A 16,133-nucleotide genomic window follows, 5' to 3' on the forward strand; every position below is an offset into this window, starting at 1 on the left:
CCCACTTCATCACCACCTCAGAGATACTGTGTCCCATTGCTCACGTGCCAACTATAGCACCACATTCAAACTCATTTAAATCTTGATAATCTGCCATTGTAGGAGCAGTAACTGATCTAACAACTGCATTAGACATTTGCAGTCTTATATAGCCATTGTTGACTACAACACTGTCTTCTCCCTGTTTACATATCTCTGTATTTGAATACGCATTCCTATGCTTGTTTCTTTGGCTCTTTAGTGTATCATAGGTACAAATGAGAACATAATAGCATTTTATTATTGTTGAAAGTAAGATACAGTATAACTGTACTTATATTGTGGCTAGAGAGGACCCACTTGTTTCCTAGGTGATCTGCTCTCTATTTTAGGTCAAAATGAGACAAATTAACTTCTTGTAATCTGGTTCCACAGCTTCCACAAATTTTTTAAATGGCACCATTTCCCACTGTTTGCTGTTACTTTTATATTGTGCTATTGTAATTTTGTCTAATGTGCCATTGTCAAGCATTTACAAAGATATAATACAATGTACTGAGAAAAACACAATAAGAGAATAACAGTATGTGCAACAAATTTTCAGTGTGTTAACATTCACATACATATAAGAGTTTATGTCATATTACAGCACAGAAACAGAATAAAAATAACAACTTACTTGCAGAGCTCTGTCACCCTTGATGGCAAACACCAGAGATCTATGCAACATGTTACTCATGTCATTGATAACAACTTTTGACTCTATTACAATCATGTCAGATGCACCCCTGTTCTCTCCTATTATGTGTTTCTTGGTTCTTTGTACCATATCAGTGGAGATGCTATAAACCAAAATTACAGTAGCACTATAAAAACACAGTCAAAGGCAGAAAATGATGCAATTTAAGAAATTTGGTAAAAGTTGCAATGATTTGTGGTGTTATCTTTTGGCTATGCTGTTAGGTAGGAGATGTTAGCTCATTCATTTTATACAGGGTTCTTACAAATGATTGAAGCGATTTCACAGCTCTACAATAACTTTATTATTTGAGATAGTTTCACAATGCTTTGCACACACATACAAAAACTCAAAAAGATTTTTTAGGCATTCACAAATGTTCAATATGTGCCCCTTTAGTGATTCGGCAGACATCAAGCCGATAATCAAGTTCCTCCCACACTCGGCGCAGCATGTTCCCATCAATGAGTTCGAAAGCATCGTTGATGCGAGCTCGCAGTTCTGGCACGTTTCTTGGTAGAGGAGGTTTAAACACTGAATCTTTCACATAACCCCACAGAAAGAAATCACATGGGGTTAAGTCGGGAGAGCGTGGAGGCCATGACGTGAATTGTTGATATGATCTCCACCACGACCGATCCATTGGTTTTCCAATCTCCTGTTTAAGAAATGCTTCTGCTTTAGCCTTTTCCGTAAGATTTTCCAAACCGTCGGCTGTAGTATGTTTAGCTCCTTGCTTGCTTTATTCGTTGACTTCCGCAGCTACGCGTGAAACTTGCCCGCACGCGTTCAACCGTTTCTTTGCTCACTGCAGGCCAACCCATTGATTTCCCCTCACAGAGGCATCCAGAAGCTTTAAACTGCGCATACCATCGCTGAATGGAGTTAGCAGTTGGTGGATCTTTGTTGAACTTCATCCTGAAGTGTCGTTGCACTGTTATGACTGACTGATGTGAGTGCATTTCAAGCACGACATACACTTTCTCGGCTCCTGTCACCATTTTGCCTCACTGCGCTCTCGAGCACTCTGGCGGCAGAAACCTGAAGTGCAGCTTCAGCCGAACAAAACTTTATGAGTTTTTCTATGTATCTGTAGTGTGTCGTGACCATATGTCAATGAATGGAGCTACAGTGAATTTATGAAGTCATGTCAATCATTTGTAATAGCCCTGTATTTAGTAGATCACCCAGCCACAATATCCTAACTAATTCTTCTAATTTCTGTTGCTTGAGTTTATGTATCTGGACTTTCAACAAAGATTTTATGGTACAGTTTTTTAGTTTTAAACATTTTTGACCTGGGATCTTACATTTCTAGATAAATCAACCAATATATTGCTTACTCCTACATATATCTCATAGAAAGACCATGAAAGCAAAATTAAAGAGCTACAAGCCCACACAGATGCTTACCAGAAACTTTTGTTCCTATGAACCATTCACAACTGGAACTGGTGGGCGGAAACTGATAGTGGTACACAAGGTACACTCATGCTCTCTGCCACACAGCATAAGGTGGAGTGTCAATGTAGATGTAGAAATTTATTTTCTGTCCACTTCTAAACACAGATGCTCTATTAGGTGCAGTGAAAGATGATTTGAGGCTCCATAAACTGGATGATTACCATACTCTGTGCAAATGAGGTAAGGCATACATCGGGGAGACTGTATTGGCAGTCAAAGAAAGGTGCCAGGAGCAGATGAGGCACAGAGAACTCAACTAACCCACAAAATCTGTAGTTGTGAAGCACAGCATAGCTACTTTTTGATGACAACAGTATAAATATGTTCAGGTATTTTCTAGAGAACCGTCAACAGGTTGTGCGCATTGGTAGGGAGAAATCAAATTTGGTTAATGTTAGGTACGAAGTGCCTCAAGGGTCAGTGATTGGACCTTTACTGTTTATGCTAATGATTAATGACATGCCCTTGTTCATAAATTCTCACACAATATTGTATGCTGATGGAACAACTTTTATACATAAAAACTCTGATCTAGGTACACTGAAAATACTGACCAAAAATACCCTTGCTCAGTCCTCATTATGGTTCAAAGCTAATGGCTTCTTACTAAATGAAAACAAAACTCAGACATTTTACTTTAGCCTCAAAGAGATTCCTAATGACCAAGAACTAGAAACTGTCAAATTTGTAGGTGTTACTATTGACAATAAATTGACATCAGAACCACACATTAAAAATATATTGGCTAGGCTTTCAAGAGTTATTTATCTAATTAGAAATTTAAAAAGACATGTTCCCAATGACTATGTGAAATCAGCATTTTTTGCCCGCTTCCAAAGCATCATTTCTTATGGAATCTTACTGTGGGTTAGTAGCTGTCATGTAAATGACATTTTACTTTTACAGGAGAAAGTAATAAGAATAATAACGGATTCTGATAAAACAGTACATTGTAAACCTCTGTTTATTAAATTGCAGAGTCTTACAGTAGTAAACTTATTCATTTACAATGTTTTATTGTACATTAGAAAAAATGTCTCTAATTTTGTGTTGAGAAGTGATATTCATAGCCACAATACTAGAAACAGAACATCTGTAGACGTGCCCTATCATAGATTATCAAAATTGCAGAACTCCTACCTAGTTCTTGGACTAAGGATGTTTAATAGACTAAGTGCTGACTTTAAAGAACTGCCTGTAAATATTTTTGAAGCTAAATTATACAAGCTACTAGTGAACAATCCGTTTTACACCACTGATGAATTTTTTGAAGATGAAAATACTGCATTCTAATGTCTACTTATTTTATGTAAATCAATTTACATCAATATTGTAGTTCATGTAGAAATATGTGCTCTTGACTTTGTCTATTGCTGTAATCAGCTGAATGACAATAAAAAATTATTATTTATTACTGGGGACTCTATGAAATATGAACAAGTGGAATGGTAAGGAAGGAATATCAGGGATTAACATCCTGTTGACATCAAGGTCATTAGAGATGGTTGGTGTAGATTGCTCACCGCAATTTGAGCTCTCCATAATTAGAGACTGACAAAAAAAATTATTGACAGGAAATACTAAGACAGACTTCATTGTTTTGGGATTGTATTCTTAATGAGGCTTTGAAGTATGAGTGACTGATGGCCTGACCAACGGAAACAGTGGCTTCACTTTCAATAAAGTGTGGGATGCAGTGTTCAGTCAACTGAAGTCATAATGTCAGCTGAGAGTAGCTTCCGTATCCATATGAGAGACTTTAGTTCACACCCAGTATTTGGTGCTCATGTCTCCCCTCCTCTCCCCTCCACTCCACTTGACATGGCATGCAGTTTTGTAGTGTGGAAAAAAAGGGGAGGGGAGTATAAAGGAGGTGTGATGTAGCAAAGTCACTCATTCTACGGATATCACCTGAAGGTGATGACATGATATGCCGTCAAAATCTCCTGTTTCATAAATAATTGGCTGGAAAGCCAAGAGTAATACAAACAGTTCCTCAAATTCTGCCCACCATCTTTCCATAATGACTTGAGTAATGACCGAGTGAGATTGTACAGTGGCTAGCACACTGGACTCGCATTTGGGAGGCTGACGGTGCAAACCTTTGTCCGGCCATCCTGATTTAGGTTTCCTGTGATTTCCCTAAATCACTTCAGACCAATGCCAGGATGGTTCCTTTGAAGGGGTATGACCAACTTCCACCCCCATCCTTCATGGCCAACTTCCTTACCCATCCTTCCCTAACCCGATGTGCCCAACGACCTCACTGTTTGGTCCCCTCCCCCAAATTCACCAACCAACCAACTTGAGTAATGCCAGTTTGGAATTTGTTACATGTCTAGAATATTTCATGTCTTGCATATTACCTACTACTAGGGTAATCAGAAGTTGTATGTGTGCTGAAATTGTAAAAATGCTGCCCACACAGCTTGCTTTGATAGTGATGATCCTTAAGAACTTCTTTTTTTTATATATTTCAGGAAAAAAGATTTATGGCATTACAGAATATTGTACATTTATACTTATGTTTTGTATTCAGTGAGAATGTGTTATCAATTTTGTTTCCAGACAAGGTTTTAATTTCCACCTCTCAAGAATTTTGTAAAAAATGTACTAACTTTTATGGAACAACAATTTAGGATACATCATATGTTACAATGTTGATTAGTATATGAGGTATAATTGGAGAATTAAAAAAAATGGCGTACTTCGTAATCATTCCCAGTTTTCATTAGTAGGCTCACATTCTCCTGTTTTTCTGCACATACAAGAATAAAAGTTTTCATTAGTAGGCTCACATTCTCCTTTTTTTCTGCACATACAAGAATAAAATTCATTACCTGTAAATAAAAAATTCCTTTCTTTTTAGTTCTTATCAACTCAGTTTGTTGTGCAATCTCATTTTCTAGGTGACTATCACAAGAGAAGCAGTTACTGGTGTGGAGCTTGACTCTGGTGTGAGAATTACCGCTCGTCAGGAAGTGGTTTTGAGTGCGGGTTCCATCAACACACCACAGATATTGCTCAGATCAGGCATTGGCCCTAGACAACACCTAGATTCTTTGGGGGTATGAAGAAGTATTTTTAAATATTATATGTAAATCACATGCTAAACTCTGATAAGTTTCTGACTTCAATGAATATTTAAAGTTTCTTCATTAAATCTGCCATCACACATAAATTCTATTGCAGAAATTATGAATGAACCAAGAAAGCTCTAGGACAGTCTTCAGCTTCAAACTGAAACTGAAATCTGTGCTTTGGTTTTTCTGACCCAGTCAACATTTCTTCAACTTGCAGACAATTTTCATAGCTGACATTTCATACTAACCTATAACTTTTAATAAAGGCAGAATATTTGTACAACTTATTCCTGACATTCTCACCACATTGAATTATAGTAAAAGTTCAAAATTTTGCTGATAATCTCCACCATCTGTTTCAGGATCACATAGTAGCCCTGACTGTGGCTGTAAGAGTTTCGTACAGGGTGATTTTGCTAAATGGGGAGAAACTGCAGAAAATGATTGCTGAGATGATAAGGGACAAAAAAGTTGATATGGACACATGACAGAAAATGTTTACAAGGGAGGTACAACCACTTGAAGGTGAAAATAATAGCTCTTTGACAATGTAGGTTTCAGTGATTAAAAAGCACAGATGAAAACACACCAGGCAAGTGTGAATATTAGCTCCAGTTCTAGGGGGCACTGAGGTGGAGCACCCCATCATATAGTAGTCATGTTACCCTTCATACCATCAAAGGCATCTCTTCCAACAGGGTGGCAGGGTCATCTGCAGGAACTGCAGGTACGAGATCTGTTCAAAAATTCCAGAACATTTGTAATTTTGCGCCAGTGGTGTGTTGATGTGAACTGTGGTTGGCATCCCTGCACATGCCTGTGTTTAATGTGTAACTGCAGGCAGTTTCATTATTGTATGTCTGATAGTTATTGTTCAGTGCTGTATTGAGTAGAATGTTGTGTCACACAGTTTGTGACTTTCAAGATGGGACAGTTAGAGAAGCAATGCATCTGCCTTAAATGTTGTATGAAACTCAAGAAAACTTTTACAGAGGCGCACTAAATGATGCAGGATACTTACAGTGATGGGTGTTTAAGCCATACTTGGTGTTACAAATGGTTCACATGGTTTAATAATGGCCAGTTGGAGTTAAAGATTACCATTGTTAGGATGCCCTTCAATGTCTACAGACAATGCTCATGTCAGGAATTTCAACAAAATTGTGTGTGCCAGTTGAAGACTGACCACCTGAGAGATTGCAGAAAATGTAACATTTTAGTTGGATCATGACAGTAAATCATGATACTATTTCTTGGAATGTATTGTGTTTCCACCAAGTTCGTCCCACAGCTAATGAGTCAAGACCAGAAACACCTTTGCCTCAAAATCTGTGTAGAAGTAGCACAAATGAGAATGAGACATTCCTTAAGAGAAACATAAATGGTGATGAGACCTGGGTCTATGATTCTGATGTTGGGACCAAGTTCAATCTTCACAGTGGATTGGGCGAGGTTCTCCAAAACCAAGAAAAGCTTGTCAGGTCAGGTCAAATGTCAAAACCATGCTGATAGTATTCTTTGACTTTGAGAGATTAATTCATCATGAATTCATGCCACAGGAACAAACTGTTAATCAATGGTACTATTGGGATGTGTTGTGATGCCTGGGAAGGAAACAGCCTAAAATTTGGTGCGACAAGTCGTGGCTCTTACATCATTATAATACATCTGCACATTAATCCCTGTTCATGTGTGACTATTGCATGAAAAATGAAATCACTGTGCTACCTTATCCTCCACACTCTCCAAACCTGTCCTTTTGGATGTTTTCTTATTTCCAAAGTTAAAAACCCTGTTGAAAGGATGAAGATTTGCAATGATAGATGAGATAAAAGAATATTCGCATATGGCACATCATGCGATCCAGCAGGAGATGTACCAAGATTGCTTGTGCAAGTTGAAATGGCATCAGGACCAGTGTATCAATTGTGGAGGAGAGTATTTCAAAGGAGACCATGCACAATAAGTAAAAGGAAGCTCAGAAAGATTTTATGGATAAGGTTCCAGAATCTTTTGAACAGATCTTGTATACCTCATCTGGGAGGCATTGTGGCATGATGACTGGTCCCACAAGGCAGTTACCACTAATCCCCACAGCACAATGTGTCAGATCTAGTGCCGATGGTTCACTGCCACTATATCGTGGCTATTGTCCAGTGCCCACAGATGGGTGTTGTGCAGGTTGATGATATTATCCTTCATAAACCCTTGTCTGGTGGCCTGTGCAACAAATCAGCACCAAAACTGTCACTGCAGAGGCAAGACCACATGTAGTAAGGCCTGCATGTGTTGTAAGTGGTACAGATAGTAGCATTTTTAGTGGATAATATTCCACGTGGTCATCTGATTTACCCCATCCTGGAAGGCCATCTGCCTGGTGCGTTGTAAGTGATACAGATGGTAACAGCTCAAGAATATTTTATATGAGCATGTCATCATGACAAACTTTGTTTCTGTAGCAGAACATTTGTATAAATTGCAGTGTTGTAACCCTTAATCATATAAAAATTTATTGTCTGAAACATGATCACTTGGCTTACCCAATAATGGTGGGACACCTGCCTGGTGTTGATCTCGACTTTCAATTGGATATACCTTCATTGCAGCATTTTTCCAGTCATATGTCCATATGATCTTTTTTGCCTTTTACCCTCTCAAGAACCATTTCTTACTGTTTGTTCCCAGTTAGAAAACTCACCCTATGTAATGAATAATTGGCAACAACTCAAGAATATTTTATATGAACATGTCATCATGAATAATTATGTTTCTGTAGTAGCATCTTTTTGTAAGTCACATATTGTAACTCACAATCATATAAAAACTTATTGTCTTAAACATTTGAGTGGTTCTCAGTCAATATCCACACTCTCACCAATTTTAATGTTTTTTTTTTTTTTATTATACTCACAGTTTACCTTGTATAACATATACAGTCACAAATTTATACGTTTCACACTTTATTTTAGACTGACTTCATTTTCACCAAGTAGGCTGAAATAGACAATTTAATGTTTAAAAGCACCATTTCACATTGAATAATGATTTTTGTTCCTGCTTTAGAGCATACGTAAGCATGTGCTGTCACCTCTTGTACATTTTAACAAGCATTAAATGATTCCTCAAATGCAACGGTTTCTTAGTAGAGCACATCTTGAGTTATGTGTTCTGTTGTATCTGCTTCTGTTTTTAGATCTCCTGTCTAATAAGTAGCCAAAGATTCACATCCTGTGAAAAGCAAGACACAGAGCTGGCTTTCCCTAATGTGCAAATTTGCCATCAGTGGATTCTTAGTACTCTCAAACCATCTCCAAGTGACTGCTCCTGATCACCAAGAGATACAACATACAACAGTCCATGATTAAACTATCCATGCTTAAGTTAATGTGATAATGGAAATTTCTGTATGTAATACAACCAATGGAGCAAGTAAACTGTACAGTGTTCAAATAACTCACCGGAATACAGCTGGGTAATGCCCTCAACAACTGCTGATACGTAACAGTTGAACACCTTGCCATTTTCTTGCACAAATGCAGTGGGAGATCACTGTGCAAGACAATTTAAACCTTCATTAGATTGTGTTGTGTAAACAGGGAACCAAATGACACTGTTTGTGGAAAGACAAGAGACACAGTAACCAACAATGAGCAATGTCAGACATTACTAATAGTGAAACATTAGCCAGCAAGATGAGAGAGCAAGCAGTGCTAACTCTGTTCCCTGTTTGTTTAACCAGAGAGAGAGTGGTATTCCAAGTAGAATTTAGACAAAAACCTTCATCTTTAATTCTAAGGTCACCCGCTAATTTAATATCAACAGTTTTCGTAATAAAAACTGCCCCAATAAATGGAAGCACATGCCAGAGTGTCTGTGTTATTATTATGCATAGGATGTCTGAAACCTAGTCAATATTCTGCCCTCACAGATTTATTCTGCTGTTGTGTGTGTGCTGATTATGCTCACTACAATAGTCCTGCGTGGTCCTAGTGATCTGACCAATGTGTGACATGCTGAAGCATGGATGTATGTTATTGCTATCTAGACTTTAGATATGCAGTCAACCAGCTTTACTGCCAATCCCAACCACTATGTCCAAGAAAGAAGATTGGTGATGGGAAAATGATGGGAATCAATGATAGTTGTTTTGTCAGTACATATATTTGTTTTGCAATATCTCACTAGATGTTCCAGACAAACTCTTATTTTAATGTCTGCACTGGCATGTTGAACTAATGGTATGGCTTGATCACTGATCCTGGAGGGTACACACTCTGCTGATAAGCACATTGCACTACCATGTGAACCACGTGAAACAAAGTTCAACACACAGTTTTCATTGTGAGTCACAGAGTGCTGTGTCTTTTGTGTGCAGATGACACTGTGAAATGAATAAATGAGCAAAACTCAGCATAGGTGTTTGCGTGGAGTTATGTTAACTTGATCCATATGGTCTGTGGCAAGAAAGATTGGAGGTTTGTGTCATGTTGCAGTGTCCAGCTCACACTGGCTGCCTGCTTTGTCTCGTGCTGGCTCGTGAGTGTCACACCATTGCCAAAATTTGGCATAATGGTAAACCTGCATGAGTGGACCAGCAACTGCCAGGTACTGTTTGCTTATGTCTGCTGTGGTCACTGTTCCACCATTCACATGTTTCTGCAGTATGGCTGCCACAATGGCACAACTACAATTCTCAAAATCTAGGTCATTCTTTACAGATACTGCATGCCTCCTCGTTATTTGATCACTGATAAAGTTTGTCAATACACAGTTTTGCTTACCTCAAGGCAGCATATTGTCTTCTCTTTCTTTTAAGGTACACACAGGTGAACAGCCTATTGGCCCTGCAACTCAGTCTTTTATTTATGTGGATTACATAGCATTTTCTACCCAAGCAACAACATTTGAAGAGAATGAAAACAAACTCCTCACTACTCTCAACAACTTGGATACGTCTTTCAAGTAAAACAAATTATAAAAAAATATATCTAAAAACAAAGATGATGAGACTTACCAAACAGAAGCGCTGGCAGGTCGATAGACACACAAACAAACACAAACATACACACAAAAGTCTAGCTTTCGCAACCAACGGTTGCTTCGTCAGGAAAGAGGGAAGGAGAGGGAAAGACGAAAGGATGTGGGTTTTAAGGGAGAGGGTAAGGAGTCATTCCAATCTCGGGAGTGGAAAGACTTACCTTAGGGGGAAAAAAGGACGGGTATACACTCGCACACACTCACATATCCATCCGCAAATACACAGACACAATTTAGGATTATTTATGTTAATTCCCAAAATTTTCATATATAGACTAGTGGCAATATTGTCTTTTTGACAGTTGTAATGCATGTAATTAATGTGAAACTAGAATCAGAACATAAATAACAGATACTAAATGCACCACATACACAGTTATAACCTATAGCAACACTTCATTGTTCTTGTTATCATCGTTTTCATTGAACACATTATGCAGCTTGAGATTCAGAGAAGACTGTCTGTCCCCTTCAGGCATTTACTCTACTAGTGTTGTGAAGTCTTTTAAGTCTTTGTGTTTCCAGGTTGATATTTTCCTTCCACCTACATATCAGGCACTAGATTTTGCCAGAAATCTACGAACTGTGGGGAAATCCCAAATTCTGGTCTCCATCAACGTCACTTGCAGAAATTGGTGACCTTCCAAGACACCAAGAAAGAATATGTTACACTATTACCACTCTATCTCTGATTACAGAGTATTACTATATATGTGATTTAGATGCTAAATTATTTTGGGAATCCTAGATGACAACTGAGCAGTGCAGCATAACAAATTATACTTTGTGCATTGAGCTTATATGGAACTGAATATCAGATAAATCAATGAAGCAACTTTTCATGCATGTTCAAATATACAATGTGGGCCTACAGCACAGATAAAGTTGGTTAACCAGAAGAGCATGGATACATGCTACAATCTCATAACTGTTGATGGTGTGCTTTTGGCCCTTATGCTTCTCAGCACCTCAATTTATCAGTGCATGAATATTATGGGAAAATTGTTTTAGAGGCAGGTGGAAATTATGAGATGTTTAACAAGCTACTGAGAAACATGGAACAATGCAATGAAGAGATGAATGCAGAACAGGGAGAAATTAAAACTTGCATGAGACAAGATAACTTACAATCATAGTCTACTCTCTATTTTCCTTCCACATGTAATGGTCTTGTCAGTGAGCAGTTAAGCCCTAACCTACAGTTTCTTTCTTCTAGACTGCCAAAGACTAGTGATTGATGAAGGCTCGTAGTTAGTTATTTGGCAAAATAAATTTCAGTTTTTGTGATACATTTTCCATACATACCTGATTCTGTTTGGAACTTTTGACATGTATGATAATGATTTGCAGATACCTGTAGTGTCAGATCTCCCAGTTGGCATGAATCTACATGATCATATGAATATGCCTCTGTATGTGAGCATTGATGCTCCATACAGTGTAACTATTGATAAAATCAAAAGTGTGCAACAAATATGGGACTATTTCTTCCATGGAAAAGGTAATATATAACTAACTGAAATGAGAAGTGCTTTAAAATTTCAAAGCTTTGGAATGAGATATGAACATACATTTAATATTCTTTAGGTTTATTTGCAACAACAGCTGTACTGGCAAGTGCCACCTTAGTACCAGATGCTGGATTAATATTGTTTGGTTTGGGGTCTGCTGATGAAAAGATCCTTAAGGATATTGCTAATTATAAATCTGATGTAAGTATCAGTTCAAAGAAGTTTACAAATTCTTTTATTTTATTCTGTAACTCTGTTAATTCTATTATATTATCTATATCTAAATAGAAAGGCTGAGTTTAACTATGTAGTGTTTTACATATGCTGGTTTCACTGCTTTAAATACCTATTGAAAACACAAGCCTGGTTCTTATTTCTATAATGAAATCTCCTTCAGCTTACCTCTATTTACTCTTCAGTTATTGAAGTAATTACCAATACTTTTGAGAAATTTACATCTTAAGTGCCTTAATCAGCAGCATCTTAATTTTTGAAGTGTCTTGTTATTCGTTTGGAAGACACAGCTATGTCTTTGAACCATAACTTCTCAATCACTTGTGATTTCATTTTTAGACCTGTTAAGCAGAACATATCTCATTAGCTGCATACTGCTTTTTTCTTAGACCATACCAACATAAAAGATTCAAAACTGCTTGCTTTTCTAGGGAACTATTTCTCATGAGGTGAAGGCCTTCTTCTGACCTTGAACTATGAAAATATTAAATAACAAATCTTACTTATTGGGTGTATAAAGTATTGTAGGAAGACTATGTGATTAAATTTGTAAGTGATTTGGGAGTATACAGAATGTGAAATTTAGTCTATAGAACCATCACTTTTCGCAGCAACAGTGTCTCTAACCTAGCTGGGCATCATGTTGAAATGAGCTTGGATGATAGGTATACATATTTTATTCCATTTTACTTCAATTCTGTGCCAGAGTTCATCAATACCAGTGGCTGGCAAGTAGTGGTATACCAGTCTCTTATCAACACATGTTTTCAGCGGGTGAAAGATCTGGAGAATGTGCTGCCGTGTGTAATAGTTGAACAGCCTCTTTATTGAGGCAGGTCAGGACAGCACAAGCAATATATGATCTTGCATTAATTTGTTGAAACATAATATCACAGAGACTTCAGAGATAAGGCATGGACACTAGACTTAAATTAGTAACCTTGATCGGTTCCACATCCGAGATCAGGGCACCCAGTTATAACGCACACTGCAGAAGCAGGCAGATGTTAGAACCCTCAGAGACTGTCACTCATGATTTGATTTGATTTGATTTGATATATTATTGGTCCTGTAGATCATACAATTTTTACAGTAAAGCACATCATGATATAGGACAAGTCAATTTGAAATATTATGTTAAGATGGTATATGACAAGAGATGACAGTAGTGGCACATAACTCACATAGCAGAATACATATATGATATATAGACAAAATATAAAAAAGGTGGTGTGTGATGAGAGATGATGGTGGTGCACACTGCACATAGCAGAATACATATAAGAGATACAGACAGAATATGAATAACAAACAATAATTAAATTATCTTACTAAATAGAAATATCTACAAGTGAATATACGGCTTATTACAAGTAATTAAAATATTGTGGCACATAGTTCACATAGCAGAATACATATATGAGATACAGACAGCATATAGATAAGATACAATAATTAAATTATCTTACTAAGTAGAAACATCTACAACTGAATAAACAGCATATTGCAAGTAATTAAAATTTTGTTTCAAGAAATTCATGTACGGAATAAAACAGTGATTTAGTAGCAATTCCTTTTATTTAATTCTCACTATTTTTGGGTTCTTGCTTGTTTTTATATCTGTTGGGAGGTGGTTATATATTTTAATTACCATACATTTAACCCCATTTGCATATAATTTTGTGTTGTGAGTTATAATTTGTAACTATGTTTTGTTCCTGGTGTCAAGTGTGTGGCGGTCTACATTTCTGTCGAGGGCATCCAAGTGCTGTACTGTAAAACAAGCTAGTTCCAATATATAGAGGCGTGGCAGTGGCAGGAATTTTAGCTGTTGAAATAGTGGTTTACAGTGTTCAGTTCTTTTTTTGCATTTCATTATTCTTACTACTTGTTTTTGTAACTTGAAAAATTGTGAGAGAATCAGAGCTCTTTCCCCAGAAGATTATGCCATAGCTCAAGACAGACTCAAACAGGGTATGGTATACCAGCTTCAAGGTATCTACACTGGCTGTGTATTTTAATGATCATAATAGATAGCAGGTTTTACTAAGCTTTGTGACAATGGCTCAATATGTGGTTTCCAATTTAGTGTGTTACTGATGCTAAGTCCAAGAAATTTGGTGTCCTGCCTGTTTGTAATGTCATCTCTGCTGATAACTATAAATGCATTGAAGGGGGTTAGATTTTGTCTAGTATGGAAATTCATACTTACAGTTTTTTGAGTATTTATGAGTAGCCTTATTTGCTTCAAACCATGATTGTAAATGACAAAGAGTTTCATTAACTGCATCTTGCAATGTGTCACCTCTACTGGTTATCAGGATATTTGAGTCATCTACATACAGAAAGGTCCTGGCATTTGGTATGTGTTCTGGGAGATCATTTATGAACAATATGAAAAGAACAGGGCCAAGGACAGATCCCTGAGGGACGCCATTTGTTGTATGTAGTATATCTGACCTGCAGTGCCTGAATGTCTCTGATTTTCTTATTTCTACATATTGCTTTCTTTGACTAAGGTAGCTATGGAACCAATTGTGGGCTACACCTCTAATCGCACACTTATGGAGTTTCATAAGCAGCAGCTTGCGGTCGACCATGTCAAAGGAATTGGACTGTTCAAGAAATATACCAACAGCAGGTTGTTTATGGTCAACGAAACTTGAGCACTTTTCTAGAAATACATACAGAGCATGTGTGCTGGACCTATTTTTCCTAAATCCGTATTGGGAAGATGTGATTATGTTGTTAGAATTTAAACATATTTCTAATCTACAGGGTGGTCCAAAAGTTCGGAAACACTCTCATAAAATTCAAATGGAGAAGCAAACAAGGAAACAGAGTCCCTATACACGAGGAACAGGAAGGGGGAAACTTTATAGGCTATGCCACCAACATGGCGGCCATCTAGAAAGCCGCCATCTTGGATTCAACTCCAAAGTTTCAAATGGACATGTGGTCATGTGACATATCAAACAGATAGAGAATTTCACCGGAAAAATAATGCTGTTGTTATTTTAAACATAGCTTTATTCATTCTCGGGTTATAGCCAGTTACATGTGGCAACGGTGGGACGCTCGGCAGCATGTGTGTTTTGTGCTGAAGAGACATTACGCCGATGTTACACAGTCCCGAGAGACAGCCAACAGTCATAGGAATGGCTCGATATGTTGTCCATTATGTTGGATTGTTAATGCTATTCTCCAAACCCAGTCCCGATCAACTTTGACCAACACATCTGGCTGAATTTGACCACATGCATCAACAATGCACTGCTTTAGATGATGCAAATCCCGTATTTTCACAGAATAAACCAGTGCTTTGACATGACCCCAAAGATAAAAATCCAAAGGAGTCAAATCTGGTGAACGTGGTGGCCCCTGCACAGTACCCGTACGACCAATCCACTTTTGACGGAACTGCACATCCAGGTATGCTCGCACATTGTGCCCATAATGTGGTGGGGCTCCATCATGCTGGAAGAAATCCGGAAATGTCCCATCCTTTGTTAACAACGAGGGAAACACGTCTTCATCTAATAACCTCAGATAACCGTTGGCTGTTAACATACCATCAATAAAAAAGGTCCAACGACTTTGGTACCCCACACACCACACCAGACCATCACTTTTTGTGAGTTGACCATTTTGGAAGCATCAATCAAAAATGGCTCTGAGCACTATGGGACTCAACTGCTGAGGTCATTAGTCCCCTAGAACTTAGAACTAGTTAATCCTAACTAACCTAAGGACATCACCCACATCCATGCCCGAGGCAGGATTCGAACCTGCGACCGTAGTGGTCTCGCGGTTCCAGACTGCAGTGCCAGAACCGCGTGGCCACTTCGGCCTGTGGAAGCATCAATCCAGTGCGGATTTGTGTCAGACCAGTATCTGTGATTCTGCTTGTTCACTTCACCATTGATGAAGAAATTGGCTTTATCACTGAACAGCACCTGGTAGGGGAAACATGGGTTCATCTGCAGCTGCTGTGTCACCCATTCTGCAAACTGTACCTGATGGTCTGGGTCATCCTCGTTCAGGTGTTGGAGCAGCTGAATTTTGTACGGATGCCTTTCCTGCCGC

The 16,133-nt window shown here is 38.1% G+C and overlaps 1 protein-coding gene across 2 annotated transcripts in view; it reads left to right on the top strand.

The window, feature by feature from the left end:
* The window catches only part of LOC124555646 (neither inactivation nor afterpotential protein G-like), a 242,042-nt gene that overhangs the window by 99,129 nt on the left and 126,780 nt on the right, over window positions 1-16,133 (top strand). For both annotated transcript variants that reach the window (XM_047129629.1, XM_047129630.1), the window contains 3 exons: window positions 5,092-5,250; window positions 11,653-11,803; window positions 11,890-12,014. In XM_047129629.1, the coding sequence (XP_046985585.1) occupies window positions 5,092-5,250; window positions 11,653-11,803; window positions 11,890-12,014 (435 nt within the window). The remainder of the gene's footprint in view (window positions 1-5,091; window positions 5,251-11,652; window positions 11,804-11,889; window positions 12,015-16,133) is intronic.

Source organism: Schistocerca americana, chromosome X, assembly GCF_021461395.2.
Source record: "Schistocerca americana isolate TAMUIC-IGC-003095 chromosome X, iqSchAmer2.1, whole genome shotgun sequence".
NCBI classification, from domain to species: Eukaryota; Metazoa; Arthropoda; class Insecta; order Orthoptera; family Acrididae; genus Schistocerca; species Schistocerca americana.